The sequence below is a fragment of the Anolis sagrei genome, chromosome 4 (assembly GCF_037176765.1).
Source record: "Anolis sagrei isolate rAnoSag1 chromosome 4, rAnoSag1.mat, whole genome shotgun sequence".
NCBI lineage: Eukaryota > Metazoa > Chordata > Lepidosauria > Squamata > Dactyloidae > Anolis > Anolis sagrei.
Window position 1 is genome coordinate 184011367 of NC_090024.1, and position 25971 is coordinate 184037337.

At 40.7% G+C, this 25971-nt stretch overlaps 1 protein-coding gene across 2 annotated transcripts in view; it reads right to left on the minus strand.

Moving 5' to 3' along the window:
- Positions 1–488: 488 nt before the first annotated feature.
- The window catches only part of CSF1 (colony stimulating factor 1), a 30486-nt gene continuing 5003 nt past the window's right edge, over positions 489–25971 (minus strand). For both annotated transcript variants that reach the window (XM_067467948.1, XM_060773260.2), the window contains exons 2-9: positions 24106–24244; positions 15305–15367; positions 13058–13219; positions 10302–10470; positions 7556–8703; positions 5772–5833; positions 5425–5480; positions 489–3737 (exon numbers count right to left, since the gene is read on the minus strand). In XM_067467948.1, coding sequence (XP_067324049.1) covers positions 5426–5480; positions 5772–5833; positions 7556–8703; positions 10302–10470; positions 13058–13219; positions 15305–15367; positions 24106–24231 — 1785 coding nt within the window. In that variant the 5' untranslated portion in view covers positions 24232–24244 and the 3' untranslated portion in view covers positions 489–3737; position 5425. The remainder of the gene's footprint in view (positions 3738–5424; positions 5481–5771; positions 5834–7555; positions 8704–10301; positions 10471–13057; positions 13220–15304; positions 15368–24105; positions 24245–25971) is intronic.

Below are 25971 nucleotides of genomic sequence, written 5' to 3' on the forward strand. Positions count from 1 at the left end.
CCAGTCATGTCTGACTCTGGGGTGTGGTGCTCATCTCCATTTCTAAGCCGAAGAGTCAGCGTTGTCCGTAGACACCTCCAAGGTCATGTGGCCGGCATGACTGCATGGAGCGCCGTTACTTTCCTGCCGGAGTGGTACCTATTGATCTACTCACATTTGCATGTTTTCGAACTGCTACGTTGGCAGAAGCTAGTGCTGACAACGGAAGCTCACGCCGCTCAGCAGCTCAGTGCTTTAACCCACTGCGCCACCGGGGGCTCCATGTTTTTGGACTATAATTCCAGACTTTTTAGCTTGCATGGCTAATAATGAGAAATGCTGAAGGGGTGAACTATTCTCCCAATCCTGGCCCACATCATTTCGATAGTAAGAAAGCACCATGCAGCCATTCCAAACACTTCAAGAGCTGTAAGTTGCATTATTCATTTTTTCTTCATATAGCCCTTCTTCCAATTCTTATAATCAATAAGTTGGACACTACACAAGAATTTAAAAGTGTTACACGTCTGTGTTTTATTATTATTATTAAATACCACATTGCTATCTTTAAATAAACATTTAACCATTTTAAAAGTCTTCCATATAAAATATTTCATCATTTGAAAAAAATATATATAAAAACACAGTTTAAACCAGAATTGTAACTCTCTTTGAAAGGAACTTCTCTCCACTGGTTTCGCATTTATACACACACACATATCTATAAAAATTAAAAACCCACAACAAGGGAAGGGTGGCTATTAGGATCTGGCCTTAATACCTAATCTTTACTGTGCCGCAAATAAGTGCTCAAGATGGAGCAATACCTAGTGTATGCTGCATCCAAACACAATGACAAATCTGATCACAGGATGCTAGATAAACAAACACTGCTCGGATGCAGAGCAGAACAAATCCTGTGTGATGGCTCATTGACCTGCATACGCTGCTAGTGCCTGAACACCTGAACTTCTGTACTCCCTGACATCAAAAGCAAAGATGGAGCTTGTCATTAACCCTCCAAGGTGTGGCCAAGCCCACTATGGAATATAGTGAGCAGTGAGACTAGGAATGAGGAGAAGGAAAAAGAAGTAAAAAAATGAGGTATCACTGAAGGCCAACACAGTTTCCTCTTGCAACTCAGGATAAAACAACTATAAATTCTTCTGTTGTATTTAGAAAAATTACTAGATTAACTAGTTCAATGACAAAATGGAAACACTAAATATAGGCCAATATGCCTTAATGGCTCAGAATGTTGCACCCATACTGTAAGACAGAATAAAATTCACTGGCACATGAAGAAGAAAGTTATCAAGACCCTTTATGCGTACATTGAGACCCGCTCACGTCAATAACACAGCATGTGTACCCCCATTTAGAGCCAGCTCCTCACAGAGCCCCACAAGTTACACCAACAGAACAATTTGTCCCATAATTTACCATCTAGTATTTCAAAGCTCGGATAGAGACAGGACCCATGGTCATCCCAAGGCTGGCTCAGGTTTATCACCTGCCTTGTTACAAAAAAAGGAAGGAAAGGCAAGGCGAGCAGAAGGTCAGAAATAGAAAGTAGATGGGAATCAGGCATAATATGGCAAGAGACTGGGGCAGACTGACAAATTGGACAGCTTCCCATCCACATATATCCTACATTCCTAGGTGTGGGGTTGGAATGTTCTTGGGAGTGTGGTAGGAAACACACAGTGCATATATAGTGCAAATTCAGAACAGGGCCACAACCTTTTTTTTTCCATGGAGCAGATTTCCATTACTTCTGTGTTCCTGCAGCAAACACTGATACAGAAACAGTGATTTATAAAAATAAAGTTCTTCTCTCAGTCTTTGGAATAGATTTGTAAAAGCTCCTAGGGGGGATTGGGAATTGGGGCTACTGCACCATGATTCCTTGGCTCAGGGGAAGGAAATTAAGCTGAGAAGAAATCTGTGGCTATAAGATGACATAACTCTGGTAGCTCTAAGAAAAGATTTATATTAGGTTTCTGCATGGAACCAATGCTGCAGAACTTCCATGTGGTTGCCAGCCACTGTGCTCTGCAAGATCCAGAAAGCAGAGAACGTAAACAGGGAGCTGGTGACTGGACTCTCCCCACCTCACTCTCTTTTCCAGTTACAACTGAGAGTCAAAATCATTTCTACATCAAATTTTCTCCTAGGCATTTCAAGATAATATCCTGATTTATATCAAAACATTGTGTTCTGCTACGTCAAACACAAAGACAACTTGGGACAATAAAACAACCTTCCTCAGACTGGTGCATTCTACTGGCTTTGTTGCCAGGGAATGCTGGGAGTTTGTAATCAGTCATATCTGGAAGATACCAAATTGGGTTAAGGCTGCTAGACATAAATATGATTACTATTACCATTGTGAAATCCTCCAACTGGCAGCATATATTAGAACTCTAATATGTTTTGAAGACTAGGTAAACTAGGTAAACCTACTAGATCAGTCCTGCAGGTTCATTTAGTTCAACTTCATTTTCCAACTGTGACTTGTGAAAGGTGTACCAAGAATCCCATAATCAAACAGTGCAAAAGGACTGCAGGTCTACCTCATTTCTTGAGTGCTATGCCATCAGTTGGTTGGTATATCATCCAAAGCACAGTCTGGAAAAAGTACTTCTTTGAAATATTTTCAGATTACCCAAAACAGTATGACAGTGACCATGGAGGATTCTGAAAGCCATCGTTCCTACAAATAGCTTGCAATCTCTCCCTGTATTTGTCTAACTCCATAAAAGTTAGTAGCTACTACCTCTACTCCTGTTGCATGAAATTTCCTAACTTGCACTGTATGAAGTAGTACTTTTGTCTGCCCTAAAACTAAATTAAAAAAAGTTTTATTACATGATATTCAGTTCTACTTAGAACCTAAAAGTTACAAGCATGGGTCCTATTTTTAAAATGAGATTAAAAACTAGACGATAGTAAAAACTTAAATGAAGTAAAACTTAAATGAAGACAGAGAAGGCCACTGTGAATAACAACTTTCTCTAGTTAAGGCACAAAGTTATCCGGGGAGTTAGATGATAAGCAGAACACATCTTCCTATGAAAATGAACCTTTTCCTTCCCTAGGCTACATGACACACACAGTTTAAAATAAGTGGGTGGAAACCAGAGGGACAAAGTGCCTAGACAACTACAAGTTGTCATGATCCAGAGATATAATTTGTGAGTTAAGTCTTCAGAGAATATAGGTTAATGGATCTCCTGAAGTCTTCTGTAGTTCAAGAGAGAAGCCAGAAGCTCCTGGAATTGTTGTCTGAAAGGTTTTCATCCATGCCCAGAGGACTCTTTGAAGTGCAGACTTCCACCAAGGAGGGAAGGTCCCCCTTTCCACTCCAGGAAGAAGTTGGTGCAGTGGTTCTAAACATGAAGACCCCACTCCCCAAACCAGAGGAGAGATTCTGAAGTCCAGGTCAGCTTCCAGATGATTTCCATCCTGCTGATCAAGTTCCAGCTTGCTGCATGTCTGGCAAAAACATCCTTCTGGAAGCCAACCTTCAGTGCCAGAAATAAATAAGTGTCCATTTCCTCATTAATACCTTGCCTTCATTAAAAAAAGAGGAAAGAGAAAATACTCTTTGTGGGAAAGTGCTGGAGCAACTCCTTCAATCCTCAAAATCCAGTCTTTAAATTCCTCTCAATAGTATTAAGAGGACCATAACTTTAAAAGAGGGGGCTGATAATCCAAGACCCACACAGGTTTTCTCTTTAGAAAGAAAGGTCCAGCTAGAAAGAAAACAACAACCATTATAGCAATGCAATATGCAATAATGATGATAGTGATAGTGAGTGCATGACTTAAAAGAATGGTCTCTAAGTACAACCTAAGTTTTTATTACCAGCCATCTTATAAGGAGCTGTAAAGTGAGTGTTTTTTTTTTAAAAAAAACCCTTTCAGACACAACATTTTTTGTAGTGATGAAGACAACATGTCTTACAAACAACACAGCTAAGATGCAATATATTATATCAATATTGTAAACACTTGCACCAATTTTAGAAGTTTTTCAATAAAAACATATTTTTAAAAAGAACAAAGTTATACTATATAAAACACACACATGAAATAATACAAACTATCTTAAACTACTCTAACACATATTAATAACATTTCTAAAAAGAAAAAAGTTGGAAAAATGAGGCTTCATTTCTAACTGCTTGACTGATCCCAGCAAATTGCAGAGAAAGATTTGTACTGTTTTATGCCATCTCTTTTTAATACTCACTCCTTCAGTGAAAAGCAGGCATGTAGCCGGGGGGGGGGGGGGGGGGGCAAATTCTCATGGTGGTCCACGAGAAGGCCTTACTGGTGCATTATTTAAACTGTTATGTTTATTCATATCATGATCTGATCACCATACTCGATATATCCCATATGCATGGGGGTACTGGGGTAACGATACAAAAGGTTTGCTAGGGTAGACCCTCTTTCGCTCAGACTCAGTCCCCCCCCCCCGAATCAAACTCGCCCCCCCCCCCCCCCGAATCAAAATCCTGGCTATGGGCCTGAGTGAAAGGAAGGAGAGTTGATTCATGGAATTTATTTCTCTAACCATCAGTTGGAGTTAAGGAAAGGAAGGGATGGGTGCATCTTCCCAAAGGTGGAAAGCAACTTAGCTCTGCAGTTCTGAGCTGTCAAGGTAAGGGACTATGCTGCCCTCCCAAACCAAGCCTACTTAACCAGGGGTCACCTGTTCTTGATCTAAAAAAAGCCCTGGTAAACAGGTTGCAGAACACCAGGAGAGTTCAGTTTGACCCACCAAAGCAGGGTGTATATTAAAGGGATTGCAAGCTTTGGCCCAGACACATGGAAGAGAGAATCAACCTCTCCAGTCACAGTGCTTTGAGTGACCTATGACTCCACAAAAAGAACTTTGTAAGAGGGGTGGGTTTGCCGCATTTTCCCAGGTTAAGAATGTACTCTAAATTGATCCCTATCTGTTGCTGCCCCTGAGGACAAAGCCACATTCCATACCACGTACTGCATTTGTAGGAAACATGTTCCTACACAGAAAGGAGGTAACAGGTTGCATGCAACCAGTGGCGTTCAGCTGATGGTTGAGGACAATTGCCAATGGCTGAACTCCTAAGCAACACCTCATGATCAAATTGAGTTCCGTCTAGTACAATATACTGTTTTCAATAGAACCCACTGAAATACAGGTATGAAATCCACATAATGGCCAGGAAAGCAACAGCGTTTTGTGTTTGTCCCCAGCAGCTGGTATTCAGAGCAGAACTTCTTCCCAAAATGGAGACTCATGTCCCTCCACCTAGATAGCAAGTGCTCATGTCTTATTTTACCATAGTCTTATTTTGTTCCTTCCAGAAGCTCTACCATAGCAGAGAAGATACCCAGCCCCCCCCCCCCCCCCAATGCATTCTCTACTCTCATCAAAATGAGTGATCTTACCTCATAGTTCTTCCTGGATCTGCAGTTCTATATGCTCCTCCCCTCTATTCAGTGGCCTAAGAAAGAAGGAAAGATGAAAGTCAGTCTAGCACTTAAATTAAGAGCAGTAACTTAGATACATTAGTAGATGTCATCTAGAGTTTTCATTTGCCAGGAGGGCTTGCAAGAAAGGAATTGTGTGGGAATAGACCTAGTGATTTCAGGCACAAAACATGAGTTGTAGTCAAAAAGAATGAGGAAATCTAAGAGTCAGGAAATGACTACCTACTAAGGTGCACAGAAACATGGAAGGGTCAATAAGAGAACCCCTACATTTTGGGTCTGAATTACACGATATAGCTTCTTACCTTCCTTCTTCTGGTCTTTCCACGTTGTTGTCATTCCTCTGTGGTTGCCGCCTTGCTAAGATCTGTGTGGATGAAAAGGAAGGTTGAGTACTAAAAAACATCTGATGGAAAATAAGCAGGACCGTAGGAGTATTTGTTATAGTATTGTCTGATAGGTTGCAATTAAGGAGAAGCTTCTCTGCAGATTTCCAGATGATGTTAAGTGAAAACATATATTTATGACTGGACCAGTCAGGAGATTCCCATTCAGTTTTATGTGCTGCCAAAACCCCTTGTCTCTGAACCCCAAATACAAATGGTGAGTTTCCTTCATGGTATATAGAAAGCATCTATGAATACTCTAAAGGGCTAAGTATATGGTATCACGTTATGGCTCTAATTCTTGCCCTGCACAATGCCACTGTTAACATTTTTCTGTTTAGAAATAGTTTCCCCTTAAAAAATTAAGGGACCATAACTAGAAAACACCTTTCACTTGTTTTTGGACAAAACTTCCGCGATCCCTCACCGCACACTATACTAGCTGATAAGAGTTGTAGATCCAAAACATCTGAAGGGGCCACAGTTGACCATTCTTACCTTAGAAAACCTTTACTAGCCTTCCCCAACCTGGTGGCTCCATATTTTTAATAGACTGCAACTCCCAGCCCTCTTACCCAGCCTGGTTGTAATAGATGAAGGCTGCTCTATGCATGATTTCTATTCCTGGAGTGGGGAAATTATACTTAAGTTCATTTTTAAAATACAAAACCACAGCATAAACTCAAACTTAAAAGTTTATTCTGTAGTTATGTATTTTTAAAATTAACCAAAGCATAATTTTTCCCATTCCAAGGAAGCCTGAAGCCTACTCTGTGTCAAGCCTGACATTATTTATTTATTTTCTCCCAGCTCGGGACATTGTCTAATCATTTGGTCAGTCCTACTTTAGAATCTGCAGGAGTATCTTCATAACAGATAGGCTTTATGACTCATATAATCTCCTCTCCTTGTGCAGTTATCCTCTTTCTCCACCTTTCTGGGACATTTTATCTGATGAGGATATTTTGGGATCTCAAAAGCTACCACACACATTTTTGGTTTTGTTTATTTCGTGTAATAGATGTATTATCATAACACATTTTGGATTTTTCTGACAGCCAGGATGGTACCCTGTCTTTCATAGAACTTTTACTGAAGTTCGTTTTCTAAGTACAAAACTACACATCCCTTTAAATCTCAATGAGAAAGATTTCATTTTCATCACATCTTCAATTCCTTAAGACTTTCAAGTCACTCAAGACCACTGGTTTCAATTTACAGATGTGAGATGTACTGCAGAAGCAGAAGAACTTTTCTAGCCAATACCACTGAGCAGAAGAGTGGTTTCTAACACTTATACACATCAGTTCCTAACACTTATACACTTTGAAAATTTGGGAATATTGTACTGGGAGCTATTTCCCCAGAAAGAATGACTCTGTTTTGTGACTGTAAAATATGTTGAAATTTAATGTGGTCCAGACAATCCAGAACTGAAAGCGATATTGAAAAATATGGAGCAGAAGAGGAATGCCCTTCAATGACCAACCAGTTCTTCTCAAGGAATACAAGAGTAAATGAAACAATATTGGAATGGCAAATAGTAGGAAGATTAGTTGAGGGGAGGCATTTTGAGCATGTTTTGTCTTCTTAAAACAACTCTGGGCATCACATATACAATGGAAGCAGCCAAAGGTACTGCAAGGACAACAACAAGAGGTATACAAGAGAGAATGGTTTGTTAAACCAGGACTGGACCTTACCCTGGATTTATGCAAGTAGAACAGCAAGCCTCCCACTGCCAGCAGAATCCCCAGGACACTGGCCACCGTCACATAAGTCATAGTCATCCCTCGGGTATCGCTGGGTTCTGGCCTCTTATTGTGCTTGTCTGTGTTCAGAGGAATGAAGCTCTGATCAACGCCGGGCCCTGGCATACTCTCTTCTGCCTCCCTGTTCTCAACCAGGCCCTCTTCTCTTTCTGCTCTCCTCTCTCGCAGTTGGGTGCTTTGATATCCTCCTGGAGATCTACCACTGCTGCCCTCCTCCCCCAAAGAATAGCCTTCTGCAGATAACTGCTGGGGAGAGGATGAGCTCTCTGTGGTGACTGTCAATCTAGAAGGATGTTGTGTTGCAGAGACAGAATCCTCTGAATCAAAGTCAAGGAAAAGAGTTGGGTCATTGGGTGAAAGTGTCACCCATCTGCTCCTGGAGGATACTCCTGAGTCATACACTGGTTCTAGGTTGACAGGAATTGCCACGGTTAGGCTGCGTGTGCTGCTGGAGGTAGCCACTTCCCAATCAGACTTGTGTCCTGGAGAGGTCTCACTCATTTCTTGTGCCCGAAGCCATTGCTTATGAAGGGAGGACCTGGCTAAGCCAGAGAGAGGGGGATGCTGTGAAGGTAAATCACTTGGCAATGCTTTGCCAGTGGTTGCTCCTGAACCAGAAAAGAGAGACTTGGTCTCTAAGAGTTCAGTATGCTGTTGACTAAGTGGTGAGGAAGGAAGGTTTCTGAGCTGGCTGGACAACTGGTGCTGTGTTATGGTTGGGTCCAAGAAGGATGCAGTGTTCATGATTAGAGATTCAGGTCCCTGGGATACAGCTGCAAATGCCCATTCTTCTGCCGATATGACAGCACCATTGCCAGCATGGAAATCCATGCTTTCTGCAGCTCCCTGGCCCCGAGTGCTCCTAAGCACCCTGGCCTTAGTACCACCCTCTGCCACTCTTTGGGTCTGTGTGGTGTCAGGCAGTATGAAAACCTGGAGAGTGCTGTCAGCTGTCTCCTTGCTGTCTAGATGGTCTGCAATGGAAGAAGAGTGTTCAAAGGCTGGAAGGAGAAAAGCTGAGCCTCCCCCATTCATCGGGTTCGCATCTGGGCGCACACCATCCTGGTCAGTCACCACACCTGAAAGATCCAGATAGAGAGAACGGCCATAGAGTAACCAGCATCTTCAGGTGTAGGACAGAAGGAATGTTTAGGCTCAGACTAGTCCCTTATCTCAAATTACCATGCCAAGAACAGACCTCAGAATGGACAGCCAGATGACAAAAGCAACAAAAGAAGCCAATAATTTAAAATGAAATTAAGAAGAAGAAGAAATGAATGTCCAGAAAGGAGTTCCACAACATGGATGGATAGGTGGATGAATCAACCAGCAAATGAAGACGACGCAGAAAGGTTAGCTTGGGGTAGCAGCTCCCAAGAAGCACTCATGCAACTCATGCTTATCAAAATCACCTGAATGCTACAGACAAAACTTTGGATCGGGATCCAGCCAGTTAGCAAGCCAAAGCAAAGGGGAAGCCAGCTTTCACATTTTGAAAACAAACATGTGCATGGGTAGAGCAGCAGATGAACCAAAATTTGGGAAGAATCTGTTCTGTTGTTGTTTCTAATTTTCACATGTTCTTTGCACACAGCAAGCAGCCATAAGACAATAGACTATTACAGGAACACAGAAGGACTCAGACAGCTCTTAAAGTCAGACAGTGACAAGATTCTCCTTATCAATACTACAGAGCACCACTCAGAGGATAGGAGCCCAAAGAAGCCAAGCTAAAAGTGACTGGTCTCATGGTTGCAAGTCATTACTGTCATATCAGCAGCACGGACTGGCAGGCAATACCCCCCCCCTCAATGAAGACATTTTATCTTCCTTGCCACTATTTAAGGCCATTTCCACTACTGATTGGTGGAGACAGTACTCCTCCAAAGTCTTACACAGAACTTCCAGGATATTTTTAAGATAAAGCATATGTGACTGTGTGTTTTAGACACACTAGGACAAGACATAAGATGTCTTCGAGAATTCAATATCTCCTAAATTTATCCCCATCTCTGCAGCCCAGCATTTTGTCTGTTTGAATGCCACCACAGGTACATATCTGCAAGGATTTTCTATAGTTGTCACATCTGAAAAGCTACAATTCAGGTACAAATATAGTATTACCACACTACCTCTCAGAACCTCCATGGTCCAACCATAAGAGTACAATATAATGAGTGCCCCCCCCCCCACGTGTTAAAAGAATTGCAGTTTGTTTAAAAACAGTCCTTACCCACATGCTTTTAAGCTTATCTTTTAACCAGAAGGATAAAACATGTTATTAGGGTGGGAGAAGAGTAAAGCTGACCACCACAGAATTGAGGAAGAAACCTCCAAAATTGTGTATGATAAAAAGCCACACCTTGTCTTGCAGTGTGTGCTTTGTGTAACTGTTGGACTCAGGCACAGCCAGGTTTGCATTTATTCAAGCCAAAGAGACATAGTACATATCCAGAAGAAGAAACAACTGTTGGCTTGATGTCTTGCTGTTGACTTTAAGCCTTTAGCAATCGTTAATAAAAAAATGAGACATACAAGCGTACACATAGACATAAAGGCACACATACAGAAGCTACAGGATGCCTAGAAAATTCCCTATAACTTAGGAGCAAACTCTCCAAACTCTATCCCAATAGGCAAGAAGGAGAATATATGCTAAATATATATGATCATTTACCTGTAGATTCCATTCTCTTCTTTTCCTGAGAGTCTGAACACTTCTTGAAGGCACTAGAACAGTCATGAGTGAAGACTGGTTTGGACAAAAAATGCTTAGCTTCACTGAAATAGTCGAGCACCTTTTGCAACATCTTCTCCGGTGTCAGGAAGAACACCTTGGTGCATGTCTACAAGAAACAGACAGAGCAAGGGAGGAAAAAGGAAAATAAATCAAAAACTCTTCATTTATAGATGCAAAACTAAAGGTTTATTGTTCTGAAGTATTTGAGGTTGGTGTATCTGTCACTGTAACTCAGCACAAATAATCCACCTTCAGAAGCAGAGCTATTCTCAGGTGCTGAATTTGGAATCCCAGATGGCACATCCAAGAAAGCAAGACAGCTACAAAGGTCTCAATAATATGTAATTTGAGAGGGATACAGGGAGGATTAAACCATGGAATTCACGATCATAAAATGCAATGATGGCCACATAATTTTGAGGACATTATATGGGATGACATCTCAAGGCTGTTCATGCTTCTGGTCCACCATCCAACCAACAGGTCCTCGCTACTCTGGTAGAAGCATGTTGTGAACAAGGAAAAGTACAATATCCAAAAATTTTTTGCTAAATCTAATTTGCTATAAATAAACCTCAATTATTAATAATCGACATGCTTTAAATGAGTATATGACATTTAGTCAGGCAATTAAATTAGTACAATCCATTCAAATCAGTGCAACAGTACAAACACCATCTTATCTTTTACTAAATGAAAATGTATATACAAAGTATTCTTTTTTCAGAGTATCTTATTCCAGTATTAGCACTTGAAATGCTTTAGTAAAACCCTATCAGACCATGAAGTACCACTGCTTAACAGCAGATCAGAGAAGAATTGTATGATACAGGACAAGCAAGCTGACATTGCATGTATAATTGAAACCTTGTTAAGTGAAGGGGGCAGTATCAATTTAACCCAATTATCCTCCCTTACATTTCCAGGTACACCAGTAGGCAACATCAGATGGACAGGGAGTATCAGCAATGTATCATAACTCCTTTTCTTTAATGAGGTACCCTGCATAGCAATCTCTAAAGTTATAGTGTAATACACTTGACTATAGAATGAAACAGAATGAGGAACTTCTTGGTGTACTGTCCACCTTGCTGTCCAACTATCTCCCTGCCAGAGCTACTAGAAGTGATCTTGGAAGTTTTGTTAATCTCACTCAAGTTTTTTGTGTTAAAAATGTTAATATCCATGCTGAGACACCCTCATCAGGACAGCTCAGGATTTCATGGCAACTATGAGCCTATCTCAATTAATATCTGGCTATAAACACATAATAGGCTACACTTTTAATCTGGTTTATGATAGTCAAAATCATGGTGATCTGGGAATGGGGTTTTCCCCCCAAAGAACCTTGTTGTAAAGGACTTCATTAGCTAACAGCTTTTAAATTTGCTGGGGTGGTGAACTCCATTAAAATGGTCTAGTCCCAGAGATGAATGTATCAAAAAAGATGTCTGAATGCTCTGGGGGATTTTCTAGTTGCTAGAGTTGGCATTTCTGTTGATGTCCAGGCCGAATTGTGAAATGCAGAGATGACTTGGGCACATGATAGTGGCTCTCAAATATCCTTTTCTTGGGAACAGTGAAGGATATCTTGGTTTTTTGAAACACTCAGGGCAACCACACAGTTAAGTAGATAGCTAGTGCAATGGTGGAGAACGGTTCAGATTGAATCCAATAGGACCTATTTTAGAACATACTTTTCTTTTCCGTTTCTTTTACATGAGCTCAATCCCATTCGGCACAACTGTTTTGGACAGTTGAAAGGATACTACTATCTAGACCTGAGACTGCTGATGAGGAGCTCTCAGAAAAATGTTTTGACGATCTTGTGAACTCCTTTGTGGAGAAAACCACTCAGATTTATTCCGTCTTAGACACTATAGTGAAGATAGAGACTGGGAAGTCTATAAAGGCATGTATTTGTTCAATTTTGATTGATGGGTTTTGGGTTATTCAATATGATCATGTTAACAAGTTACTTGGAAAGGTGAGATCAACCACCTTCATGTCAGACCCATTGAGGAGGACCGACCAATTGAAAGAGAGTTATGTTATGCACCCTCTTTAAAAAGATCAAATGTAGTATCTTTGTTGGGAAAAACTTTACTGTTTTTCAACCTTTTGGCCATTTGACTGTGAGGGTTTACATACGCAAATGGTCAATACTGTCCCCCTATGCGTTTTAACATCTACGTGCTGCTGCTGGGAGGAGTCTTCTGCAGTTTTGGAAGTCATCAGTTACTAATGATACCCAACTCTCTCTCCCCTTTACAACTGATGGCAAGAGGCTGTGGTAGTACTGAATTGTCTTGATAAAGTGGAAGACTGATAGGTGCATTTAGCACCTGCAGGAGCATCTTGACTGCAGAATTCCCTTCCCAAAGTCAATTAGGCTGGTCTCATCTCTTTTAAACTTCTGATGGACAGTCAAGAGAGTGCTATTTTACATGGCATTCAGGGTTTGAAACTACTGTTTCAAAAATCAATTCTAGGATTGTTTTTAGAAGACATTTTTTTAAAAAAGAGCAATTTCAGGTTTTCTAAGAATATTTTTTATCTTTGTATTATTTTTCTTAATTTTTATTTTGTTCGTTGCCTTGGGAGCTCTGGGAGATAATACAGAAACACTTTAAATAAAATAAAAATAAACAAACAAACAAACAAAAGTGGGTCTGGCCAGTTTGAGAAGTTACCTGGTGATCAGGAGAGTCATCTAAGCAACTTCCAAGATCCAGGTGCAGATCTTTAATTTTTTGTAGCTTATTGAAGTTTGCAGAATTGTCCTTGAACTTAATTTTATCAAGGATGTTTAACAATGGAGAATATGCTGCTTTGAGAAAGCATTCTGTAGTGTCCTAAAAGATAACAGAAAAGGCATAGTCACAGAAACATTCAAGACTGACATCAAAGTTTGGAATTATAAGGAAGAGCTTGGAAGTGCTGCAATCATATTGGCTGAGAGATTCTGGGAGCTGTAGCCTCCAGTAACCTTTTCAGCTCTGTTATCAGGCATCCCTTTTCACTGACACCGCGACATCTCTTTGATGTTGCTGCCTGGTCACCTGCCCTGCACTGCCAAGGCAGAGCAGGTGACTAGTCAAAAAGTTGTGAGCAGTGGAAACACTGAGCAAAAGAAGAGGTGAGTCTGCTTGCTTCATTTTATTTTTCCAGGTGATTGCGTCAATTGGGTCCAAAGAAACAAGACCAGAAAATGGGCAGCAGTGGCACAGAGATATCCCCATTCTTCACTTTGTGCAATAGCTTTCAAAATGTGAAGACAACAGAAAACATATTTCAGTTCTAAAATGAGAGTCAAATGAAGCAGACTGTTCTGTCAGGCACAGAGGGGCAACACAGGTTTCTTGCAATTGTTTCTTTTCTCAAAGATGGATGGGATTAGACTGGTCTCCCTCTTGAAATAATTATCCTCCAAAAACTCTGTAAAATGCTTGTAGCAGAAATGCAGTTATTCGTTTGATAAGTCAATGGTATGGCTTAAATGCCACATCAAACAAAGATTGAGTGTTATATGCACAAGTCATGAGTCCTGACTTGTATAGCCATGAAAAGAAGACGTAAAGTATTTATTTCCATTACAAATCAATGTTTCCCTTCAATGCTAGTTAGTTTAACATAGTTAGTGAGCAATCATGGAACATAAGCCAGGATTGAAGCCTGATTTGTTTGAACAAACAGGTTGAAAACTAAATACAGTTCACAAGCCTGGGTAAAAACATAGACTTTGTTAAACAACAACAACAACAAAAGGATTCAAGTTGCCTCAAAGTCCAGTTAGAGAAAGAGAAGGCAGATTGGATGCAAAACCATAATTAAATGTGATTTTTAGGAGGCTGCCTGTAATGAAAAGGCTCTTCTAAAAGTATATTGTTTAAAACCATTACTAGGTCAGGGGTAAGCTATTTGTGGTTCTTCAGATCTGGACTGCATCAGCTGCTAGCCAAGACAACCACTGATAGAACATGAAGGAAGTTATGGTTCAACATCCAGAATGCCACACATTTCCCATTCACAGTCTTGCACTCTCCAGATGGCATTAGATTGCAACTCACAACACTTCACACCATTATCTATGTTGGCTAAGACTGCAATCAAACAACATCTGGAGAACCATACAATCCCCACATATGGTCTAAACCAGGGCTCCTCAAACTTTTTAAACAGAGGACCTGGTCACTATCCCTCAAACTGTTGGAGGGCCGGATTATAATTTGAAAAAGCATGAATGAATTCCTATGCACTCTGCACACATCTTATTTGTAGTGCAAAAAACACTTTAAAACAATATCATAATTAAAATGAAGAACAATTTTAACAAATATAAACTTACCAGTATTAGTATTTCAATGGGAAGTGTGGGCCTGCTTTTGGATGATGAGGGAGGATTGTTGTTGTTATGTGCTTTGAAGTAGTTTCAGACTTAGGTTGACCCTGAGCGAGGGCCGGGTAAATGACCTTGGAGGGCCGTATCTGGCTCCTGGGCCTTAGTTTGAGGACCCCTGGTCTAAACCTTTTTTGACCAGGGACTACTTGACCAGGGACCACTCCCCAACGTTAGTACCAAAAGGGTTACGAATCAGTTTTTTTGTCAACTTTAGATTCAGTTTGATTATTTAGGGCGCTGATTCAGAAAATTTTCATTGGATAGACCACATCAGCTCTACTGTCTGATACAGAACATATGCCATCAGGTAGTCGCCATCTGCTCACCCACAGAAAACCATATTTAGTAAACCTTGGCACTATAAGAGGGTTTCGTGAGACCAGTCACTCTTGTTGCAATGGTGTAGTAGTGGTGACCATCTTTTAGTTCTTGTGGACCACTGGTTATCCACAGACCACAGGTTGGGAACCACTGGTCTAAACAGTATGGCCCTTTCTAGATAACAGCAATATACATGTTTGTCTTATACCCAACTCACCAGTTTACTCCTGTCTACATAGATGACAGTTCGTTTGCAGGAGGTCTCCATCTGACTGTCAATCTGTAACAGAGAAAAACATGTCAAGACACAATATCTCTAAAGGATTTTAGTTTCTCTTATTTGAAAGTCTACATTAATAGAATAGATACTATGGGGAATTTCTCACTGCAGAGTTCAGAAAATATAGATTGTTATCCTGCTGCCTACTATTGTGGGTTATACACTTCCAATTATCTGCTTTGGAGCATGCGCCCAACAATAGTGGGAGGGTGGCAAAATGTGTTTCTCCACAGAATTTGTTTTAAAACTATAATTGAGATTTCTATATTGAACAATAAAAACATACTCTCCTGCCACATTTATGGAATTTGACAGGATTTCCAGATATACTGTTGTCCTTTACATGAACCGCTTCTGTGGTTTTTCACAATTTCTTCCCACTTTTCACTGTCACCCGAAAAGGAAAGGAAGAGTTGTACAACATCTTGATCAGTAGTGTTAAGACCCTTCCACATCTGGAAATAAGTAAGGTTGCAGGGGCGGGGAAATTAGACAATTCCCAGGACTGGCAATCCAGGACTGTTGAATAACCATGAATCATTTCTAGAGAACAGGCATCTCAGCTAATTTACTATACTGCAGAGACAAGAAATTTCCTACACAACTTTATTTGAGCACTGGTATTACAAATTCCTAGGGGACAAGGATTTTTTCATGAGGTACCTCTAATTTGTTATTTACCGAACTGTGTTTGTAAGACAAAAGAAGAGAAGAGCTCTTTAAAGACAGCTTATATATATATATATATATATATATATATATATAAGAATACAGCTGACCCTACATATCCAAGGATTCTGTTTCCCATCATCTACAACTTTAAAATGTTTTTAAAAGAAAAACAAAAATTCAATTGATTTTGCCATTTTATGTAAGAGATACCATTTTACTACATCACTGTATACAATGGAACATGTGTATCCATGAAGTTTGGTATCCACTGGCGATCCAGGAACCAAACCCAAGCAGGTACCAAAGGCTCATTGTATTCAGTTCTGTTTAGTGGCAGCACACCAGGGAAAGCAAACTCATTGCATTAAGCCATCTTGGGAAAAGGGCATGACCACCTTGTGGCCTTTGAGCCTTGTTCATTCTCACTGGAACAAACAGAATAGTCATCTTCTTTTGTCGAGGAACAGGAAGAGAATCCATGTATCAAGAATGCTGATTCAGCATTTGTAAACAGTTTCACTAGGAAAATCTGATTATAGTGCTAGCAGAGCAGCAGCCATGCCCAATTGAAAACAATTGCTTCATTATCAATGCCGAGCAGCCTCTTGCAGCATTCCTCAGTCAGAGTAATCTACGTAGAGCTACGCAGCAGTTCTAGTCCTGCTGATAGACGAAGTAAGGCAGCTGCTGCAAGCACCAGATTTAGGGCATCATACACAGGGCTTCAAATTGTTACCTTGCCAACACAATTTTTTTACTACTAGGAACAGAGAAGGGTCCTTGCAGAATTTAAAATATACCATTACCTACTATCCTGAGAAATGAAGAGGGAAGAAGAAGCACACTTTCAGTTTTGGTTCCACCAGTTTTAACATGATTTGGTTTCTACTTGGCAAAGAGAACACAGGATTTCAGATGCTACAGAATGGCTCCTATGCCAGCACAACAATCACCACAAAAGAAATCTAAGCATTGGTAAAGTGGCACAAGCCCACATTTGCAGCCTGGAATCTTCTACAAGAAGTTTAAAGTAACCAAAGTTTAAAGTAACTTCTTGTAGAACAGTGGTTCTCAACCTGGGGTCCCCAGATGTTTTTGGCCTTCAACTCCCAGAAATCCTAACAGCTGGTAAACTGGCTGGCATTTCTGGGAATTGTAGGCCAAAAACATCTGGGGACCCCAGGTTGAGAACCACTGTTGTAGAAGATTCCAGGCTGCAAATGTGGACTTGTGCCACTTTATCAATGCTTAGATTTCTTTTGTGGCGATTGTTGTGCTGGCATAGAAGCCATTCTGTAGCATCTGAAATCCTGTGTTCTCATTGCCAAGGTGAAGTTTTGGGCAATCCAATTACTTTGGGAGTTAAGATAGTAGTCCAACGCTTCTGTTTCTAAACTCCCGAGTTCCACTACTTCTGTGTCATCAGAAGTGCCACAAAATATTTATTTCTTCATGCTGGTTCTGTAATTAGGAATAATTTCCATTAAGCTTAGCAAAACATAGTGAGCAGGTGAACAGCTCTGCAAAACTAGTTTTAGGAGAAAAAAATCTAAGTAAAGATTCAACAAGACTCAGCACTTCAAGTGTCAACTAGCTATTCACTTGGTACTTGCAGAAGCCATTTTCAGACTTCGGTTATCTCTGCTAAGAAGATAAGTTAATAGAATAACCCTTACAAAAAGCAGTGCAAGGATTACTGTTAAAATGCCACATGTTTTAAAGAAATTTTCTCATGTTGTAAAGATATTCCATGGTTCAGGAATTTAAGATATTTCAAGAACACTTTTGACAGACCAGGGCATTCCCTCTTCTGTGTCTCAGTGGCGAGGAAGCTTTCTCTTTCTTAAGTCTGCAGTCCAAGTTGCTTGAGGCTGTGTATTAGCGGCAGGGTGCAGCCAAGGCATTGCAACCACGCACTTTATAGGAGATACACTATTATTCAAGTTATGTTAAAACCTAAAGTCATAAATACTTAGCTTCTAAAAGGCAATACTGCTATTAAAATAAGTTGTGTCTGCAAAGTTAACATTTACGAAATTGTAGTCTAATATGAGGACTTCCATCGAAGAGTGGCCATGCGATATTTGAGAAATGTTATTGTTAGCTGAAAGTGACTCAGCCCATTTGGCTAAGGCAAGGCTGTTAAAAGTTTATTTGTTAACAAGCTGTTACTCTCCAAACAAGGGATAGTACAAAGGTCATGGTTTGTATTGTAATTTAGATATTCTTCAAGCTTTACTAAAATAATTTTTCAACATTTCAGAGGTAAGAATGGCACCATGCTCCTCTGCAACTCCAAATATCACATCAAGGCTCGCTCAGGACTTCCACTCTTCACTATGGCTCAGCATTAAGACTTCACACAGCATGTCACATGTAACTGCTCAAGCTGCTTTAAAATGGCAAGAAGAATAAAACTTATTTACCCAAAAGAACAATATATAAATGTCTTCAGAAATTAGAGGAAACTACAGATAAGTAGTTAGTTATCATTCCCTTTGTGAGAATGAAGACATTACAACTATAATTTAACAAGGGATAGCTTTTGAAAGTTTGATTTTTGATTACTTTCATACCTGTGGGATATAGTTTCCCAGCTGTGGTACCCCACTTGGAGAATACAATTCCTTGGTGACAATACTGGCTTCATCCAGCATCAAGTAAAAATGTTTAATTAATGCCTTTGGGATATAACTGATTAATTCCAAAAATGAATCCATGCATGGTTTTTATTTATTTATTTCGTATACTTCTACCCCGCCCTTCTCAACCCCCGAGGGGGGACTCAGGGTGGCTTACAAAAAGGCACAATTCGATGCCTGCACAGTAATACAGATAAAATATAGACAGCAATTAAAACAGTTTCGACAGTTAAAACAATCAATATACATCAATCAATAAAAACCAATCTTATGCTCAACGTTCGCAACTCAAAGTCCATAACTTCATTCCACATTTTCATTCCTATTGGTCGTCGTTGTCCTTTATTTATCTATCTGCCAAAATGCCCGAATGCCTGGTCCCAAATCCATGTCTTCAATTTCCTTCTAAAGGAAAGGAGGGATGGCGATGATCTAATTTCCCCGGGGAGTGAATTCCATAGGTGAGGGGCCACCACCGAGAAGGCTCTGCTCCTTGTCCCCGCCAATCTCACTTGTGATAAGTACATAGTTCTGAACTCTGAAACTCTTTAACCCTATTAAATAGGAGCCAATGTGTATATTGGTTTGAGTATTGGACTATGACTATAGAGACCAGGGTCTGAATGCCCACTTGCCCATGGAAACCCACTGAGCATAGACTCATAGAGTTGGAAGAGACCTTGTGGGCCATCCAGTCCAACCTCTTGCCAAGAAGCAGGAAGCAAGGCAAGTCACAATTTCTCAGATTCAAAGAAAGCAAAGGAAAAAACCCCTATGAACAAATCTTGCCACCGAAAACTCATGATAGTTTTGCCTTAGGGCTGCCATATATTAAAAAAGACTTGAGGGCACACAAGAATAACCTGCAAACCATTTAATATGCTTCTATCCAAGTCATTCCCCTTGTTTTAATGTTTTAAAAGATGAAACATTTAAACTTGATTTTACTTCTGCAATGCTTTGAAGTCCCATAATATGGCACAATACATATATATGTTTAAAAAAATAACAAATGATGGAAGGAAACTAAAATCCTGATTCAATCTGCTGTCTCATATTTTGGATGTCAAAGTAACTATGAGGAGAGAATGCGGGGGATGGGACAGTCTGTCTTGTACAACAGGTTGGAAGCTCAGATCATCCCATTTTTATGAAGTAAAAGGTAATCATTCAATTTCTTCTGAGTCACAGTAAAGATATATGTAATCTTTTACAAATTCCAAGCACACTGGAAAATACTTTTATGAGCACTGGAAATATACTGGGTTGTGCTATGCCTGGTGCCTTAGCATTAGTTACCAGTATGTTTGCTCAAATCAGAATCAAATCATCCCCCCATTTGGGAATTTGCTTTGCTGGAGAAAGAGTTGAATAGGACAATACTGTATTAGTATAAATCCGAAAAGATTTAACAAGGCACCTCCCAAATGTGAAGGCAGGAAGATAGTTATATTTCTATCTCAGTATCTTATGAAATAGACAGGAGTACACAGAAATCTAAACGTCTGCTGCTAAGGGATTCAAGGACTCTGCAAATTTTCACCTGATTTACATCATGGGGTTGGTGCAAATTTGTCAGTGGCCCAATGGCTCCCTGGTTAAGGAGGAAAGTATGAAGTAAAGCTAGACAGCAAATCAAGGCATAATCATACAAACTAAAAGGTCTAGATGCCAGGTCAGTGGATCCCAACCTGTGGTCCATGGGCCACCAGTGGTCTACAAGAAAAAAAAATATGGCCTCACCATTACTACAACGTTGCCTCAAAACCATCCAGCAATGAGAGCGACTGCTCTTGTGAAACTCTCTTATGGTTTCACGAGATGTTGGGAGGGGAGAGGTTGACTACCCACGAAAGATGACTATTACCACATCAGCGCTAGATTATTAAATATGGTTTTCTGTAGGTGAGCAGATGGCAACTAATGGATGGCATATGTTCTATATTAGAAACTAGAGCTAATGTGGTCGATCCAATGCCATTTTTTGAATCAGCACCCCAAATAACCAAACCGAATCTAAAGTTGACCAAAAACTGATTTGTAACCCTTTTGGGACTAATGTTGGAGAGTGGTCCTTGGTTAAAAAAAAAAAGTTCGGGACCACTCTGCTAGGGAGACAAAGGCTATAGAATTGGATTCTAAGCATATTTAAATCTCTCACAACCATTATGCCAATGAATAAGTGCCATAAAATTAAATTTATGTGGATGTTTCTCTGTAAAGGGGTATGGGAGTAGACAGATCGGAAATCTTCCTGCCCTTCTTCTAGCCAAACTATCAACAAGTCACATGCTATAGCCATCAGTCTCTCCATACACTTTCTTTATATTTGGGAAGGTCATCAGTTCTCTCTCAAGATCTTCCCAATTCTCTGATTCTCTGATTGCTAACCCCCAGTCATTATAAAACTTCAAATTCATCTTGGTGCTTTTGCTCTGATTAACTAAATAACTATTGCCCATTGTTGTGTCCATCTCTTTCCCACTTAAGACGCCAAATCAGAACTACTTCTACTGAAGACTATAGGATTATTTGTAGGTGTGATCAGAGTCAAGACTCTGTCAGTTCTTCATGAAAACGTCTCTTGCAAAAAGAGGACCTGAATGGCCAAAGCGAGATAAAGAGCTGGGTCAAACTTTAATGCTCAAACTATTGTAGATTCAGTGCATATTGATCTACTTTCCCCATTATTTTAACTAGCATTCCATGTTTGTGTATGTATATTGCACACTACCTATCTTAACATCTGTGGGACAGTCACCCATACCAATTATTTTAGAACAGATGTTCTTCTTTATGGGCCCAGCCATCATAGAGAGGGAAGTGGCAGCATGACAGGAAAGGAGCATCCTCCTCCTTCTCTACTTCTATTTCACAGCAGAGGTGCAACCCATTGCTCGTCTCTGCTCCATGAGATATAGAAGAAGGCACCTCTCTCCCCAACAGGATAAAACAATGGCAACAACATGAAGACAACCCTACCAATACCACAGGATAATAGGGGCAACAGCATAAGAAGCCACCAATACTGGTGGCTGGTGGACCCTGCTATGTGGGCGGGGGGAGTGGGGGGAGAGTGGGGGGAAGTAGGATGTAGTGACTGCACATCTCAGCAGAGGCCAAGTCAATCAATGTACTCATTGAATTCCTGGCTCCCAGTGTTTCTTAGACCCAATGGACTATGGTGGGGATGGTCAGGATAATGGCACATTGCCTCTTCCCTGTGTCTTGGCTCCAAGAACACAACAGAGCCCAATATTTAATGCAGAGATGATTCCTGCAGATGTAGGAGGCATGCAGCCACCACAGCATCCTCCCTTATCTATAGCAGAACATGGGGTTGTGAGCAGCAGTTCCTCCTTCTCTTTATCCTAGGGGTCTGGGATACCTGTGAGGTGTATTCACCACAAAGTCCCCATAAGGCTGGTACCATTCCATAAACTGCCTGCTGTAGAGAGGTGATCATAATGATTAGCAGAGACTATCCTGGGGCAGGTGCAGTGGTGAATTTTCAGTTCCCAGCACTTTCCACCTAAAACACAGTATTATGTTTGGGTCTACTCAGGGTTGTAAGACAACAAAGCTGGAACTTCTGACCTGAACCACAATTTCTTTAGTATAAGATAAAGGTAAAGGTTTTCCCCTGACATTAAGTCCAGTCATGTCCAACTCTGGGGATTGGTGCTCATCCCCATTTCTAAGCCGAAGAGCCAGCATTTTCTGTAGACACCTCCAAGGTCATGTGGCCAGCATGATTGCATGGAGTGCCATTACCTTCCTGCCGGAGCGGTACCTATTGACCAACTCACATTTGCATGTTGATTCAACTGCTAGGTTGGCAGAAGATGGGGCTAACAGCGGGAGCTCACACCGCTCCCCGGATTCAAACCTGAGACCTTTTGGTTAGCAAGTTTAGCAGCTCAGTGGTCTAACCCACTATAGGGTGTTTCAAAAAGATGAACCTGATTTGAAATCGTTCTATCCCTGCAACCATGAATGAAATCTATCACTTGAAAAAGTGGGGCATAGAGTCTCAAAGAATTGCCAGTGGATGTTTCTCCCAGCATGAAACAGTCTCTAGCCTTAATCATTCACAATATGAGGTCTAATGAAATATTCTCCATTAAGAGAGTTATTTTTTATATTTGTTTCCGGCTCAAAATGGTTAGTAAAACCTGATAACTCATGAAACTTTAGAAACTTTATGTGTAATGTTAACATATTGCCATCGTGGGCAACATACTGCTTTGAAATTGGGTCTATCATTTCAAAACATCCTGTATGTCCAACAGGTGTTAAGGAGCCTTCACAATGTTGGCTGTGTTGATTTCAAATCTATTCTTCCACTTTTCTTCAGGATCCCTTCCTCTTCCCCTTTTAGCTTGCTTGTGCCCTTAGGACTGGGATCAAGTTTAATAGTTTTATGATATTTATATGTTTTAACTGTTTGTTGTATCAATGTATTATATTTTATGTTATTGAATATGCAGCAGTGAATATTGACATTATGCTGCTCTGAGTCCCCTGCAAGGGTGAGAAGAGCAAGATAGACATAGAGTAAAGAAATAAATAGCACAAAACCAATAAGTGAAAAAAGAGGCAGCCAGTGGCTTTAAATCTCTGGGGCTAAATCCAATTCTGTGACCCAGGTAAATACACTGAATGTATGGACTTTTTAAATGCGTCTTTTTCGTGTCAGGAGCGACTTAAGGAACTGCAAGTTGCTTCTAGTGTGAGAGAATTGGCTGTCTGCAAGGACGTTGCCCAGGGGACATTTGAATGTTTTGGTATTTTACCATCCTTGTGGGAGGCTTCTCTCATGTCCTTGCATGGGGAGCTGGAGCTGACAGAGGGAGCTCATCTGTGCTCTCCCCAGTTTTGAACCTCCAACCTGTCGGTTTTCTGTCCTGCCGGCCCAAGCAGGCATGTAGCCGGGGGGGGGGGGGGGGGGCTTGGGGGCTTCAGACCCCCCCTGAAATTCTCATGGTGGTCCGCGAAAAGGCCTTACTGGTGCATTATTTAAACTGTTACGTTTATTCATATCATGATCTGATCACCATACTCAATATATCCCATATGCATGGGGGTATTGGGGCAACAAGACAAAAGGTTTGCTAGGGTAAACCCTCTTTCACTCAGACTCAGCCTCCCCCTGAATCAGACTCAGCCCCCCACCCCAATCAAAATCCTGGCTATGGGCCTGGGCCCAAGGGTTTAACCCATTGCATCACCGGGGGTTCCATTAAATGCATTAAATGCATAATCAGCTATGTTCCATTGATTCAAAAAGTCTACTCTATTTGGGACTATCAGAACATAATCTCTGGCCTGTAAGCACTTGCAAGCTACTGGCTGAGAGGAATCTGGCAGCTTCAGTCCAAAAAATAATCTTTACAAGTTCTTACTATTTGTAAATTGACTCACCATATCTGAGATGTTTTGTAGGTGCGATCCAGTGATGAGCCGTTGACAACCCTCTTTGTTCTGTTCAGTTTCATGGATGTTGTAGGCTATAAGGAGGATCAAGGCCATGTGGATTTGGGAAATCATGTTTTCCTATACTCTGGATGAAAAAAGAAAAAAAAATATGATTAAATATGGAAGAAGTCATGCATCCCTGCTCCAACTCTAATTCAGCTAATTTTACAATCAACGTTAAAAAATACTCCTCAGTCTATTTATACCTAGTTAGCTTACTACTGTGCTTATTTTGCCCTTTCCAGAAAAAATATGAGGTTGGAGAATTTACTCAGCTCTTTTACAAGACTGCCCATTGTTTTCTTGCTTGCAGCGGTTTGCCACATAGCTGCTTTCCAAGCCTCAAGTCCTGGAGAACCATTTTGTCCCCTCGTTCAGTACTAAACAATGACATCTTACTAAAAGAAAGGTTGTTTTAATTTCTGTTGTCTTAGGCTAAAAGGTGGATGGGCTCCTTCCAAACAAAATTTTAAGAGACATGACTACAGCTTAAGTTTAGAAAAGGCCAAGGCTTTTAAATCATGCCTCAATTATTTTTCCCCTGTGTCTTTCCTCACAATCAATTTGCGCCAGGAACCAGAAACATCAAATACCACACTTTGGGCATGTGTCCAACAATAACGATAGGCAGCTTCCCCTGGCCATCCATGACCTGCAGAGATCTTTGTGCCTGGTATCTATTTATGGCGTTCCCCCCATTTACTCCACAGGCAGCCAAAGGCAGACATAAAGTGGCACCCGTTCCCTGCCAGAGGTGTCAGATTTCCAGACCCAGTGCTTGTTATATGAAACATTTAAAGTGCAATGATCCTTTTGAGCAGGCTATGGAGAGTTAAACCTTGCTTATAAACATTCCTTGCCCATTCCCCCCCCCTCCCTCCCCCTTGTGTTCTTATTAGGAAAAGGAGAGGTCAGTTAAGTAGCCAAGCTGGGAATTTCCCAATTCTTAACGCTCAGCTGCATTGCACATTCAGAGGAAGATGCCTTTGCTAGCCTGTGACAGCACAGGATTTTTCCTGCCTGCAAAAGAAAAAAACTAAAACAGCTTGCTTCTGCATTAAGGATTATTGTGACTCAAATTCTATCATAATTGATCAATCTTCCATTCCTCATTCTGCACTTTCTTCCAGATTCGTGGACCTGTTTCTATCACTTTTTGAAACATGACTCTTCAACTGGTTTCATTTTCCCAAGCATACATCCCAGCATTCACCAATAGACAGAAACCTCATACAATATATCCCATTTGGAATTCCCCCTCTGCTTTTCTGTCTTAATGAGTATCAATATCTGGATTACAGAGACAAACAATATACATTTTTTCTTTTATTCTTCCCTTAAAGCAGTGGTTCTCAACCTTCCTAATGCCGCGACCCCTTAATACAGTTCCTCATGTTGTGGTGACCCCCAATCATAAAATTATTTTTCTTGCTACTTCATAACTGTAATGTTGCTACTGTTATGAATCATTATGTAAATATCTGATTTGCAGGATGCATTTCCATTCACTGGACCAAATTTGGCACAAATACCCGATATGACCAAATCTGAATGCTGGTGGGGTTGGGGGCATTTTGTCATTTGGGAGTTGTAGCTGCTAGGATTTATAGTTCACCTACAATCAAAGATCATTCTGAACTCCGCCAAAAATGGAATTGAACCAAATTTGGCATACATAACTCCCACGACCAACAGAAAGTACTGAAAGGATTTGGTGGGAATTGGCCTTGAGTTTTGGAGTTGTAGTTCACCTACATCCAGAGAGCACTGTGGACTCAAAGAATGATAGATCTTGACCAAAGTTAGCATGAA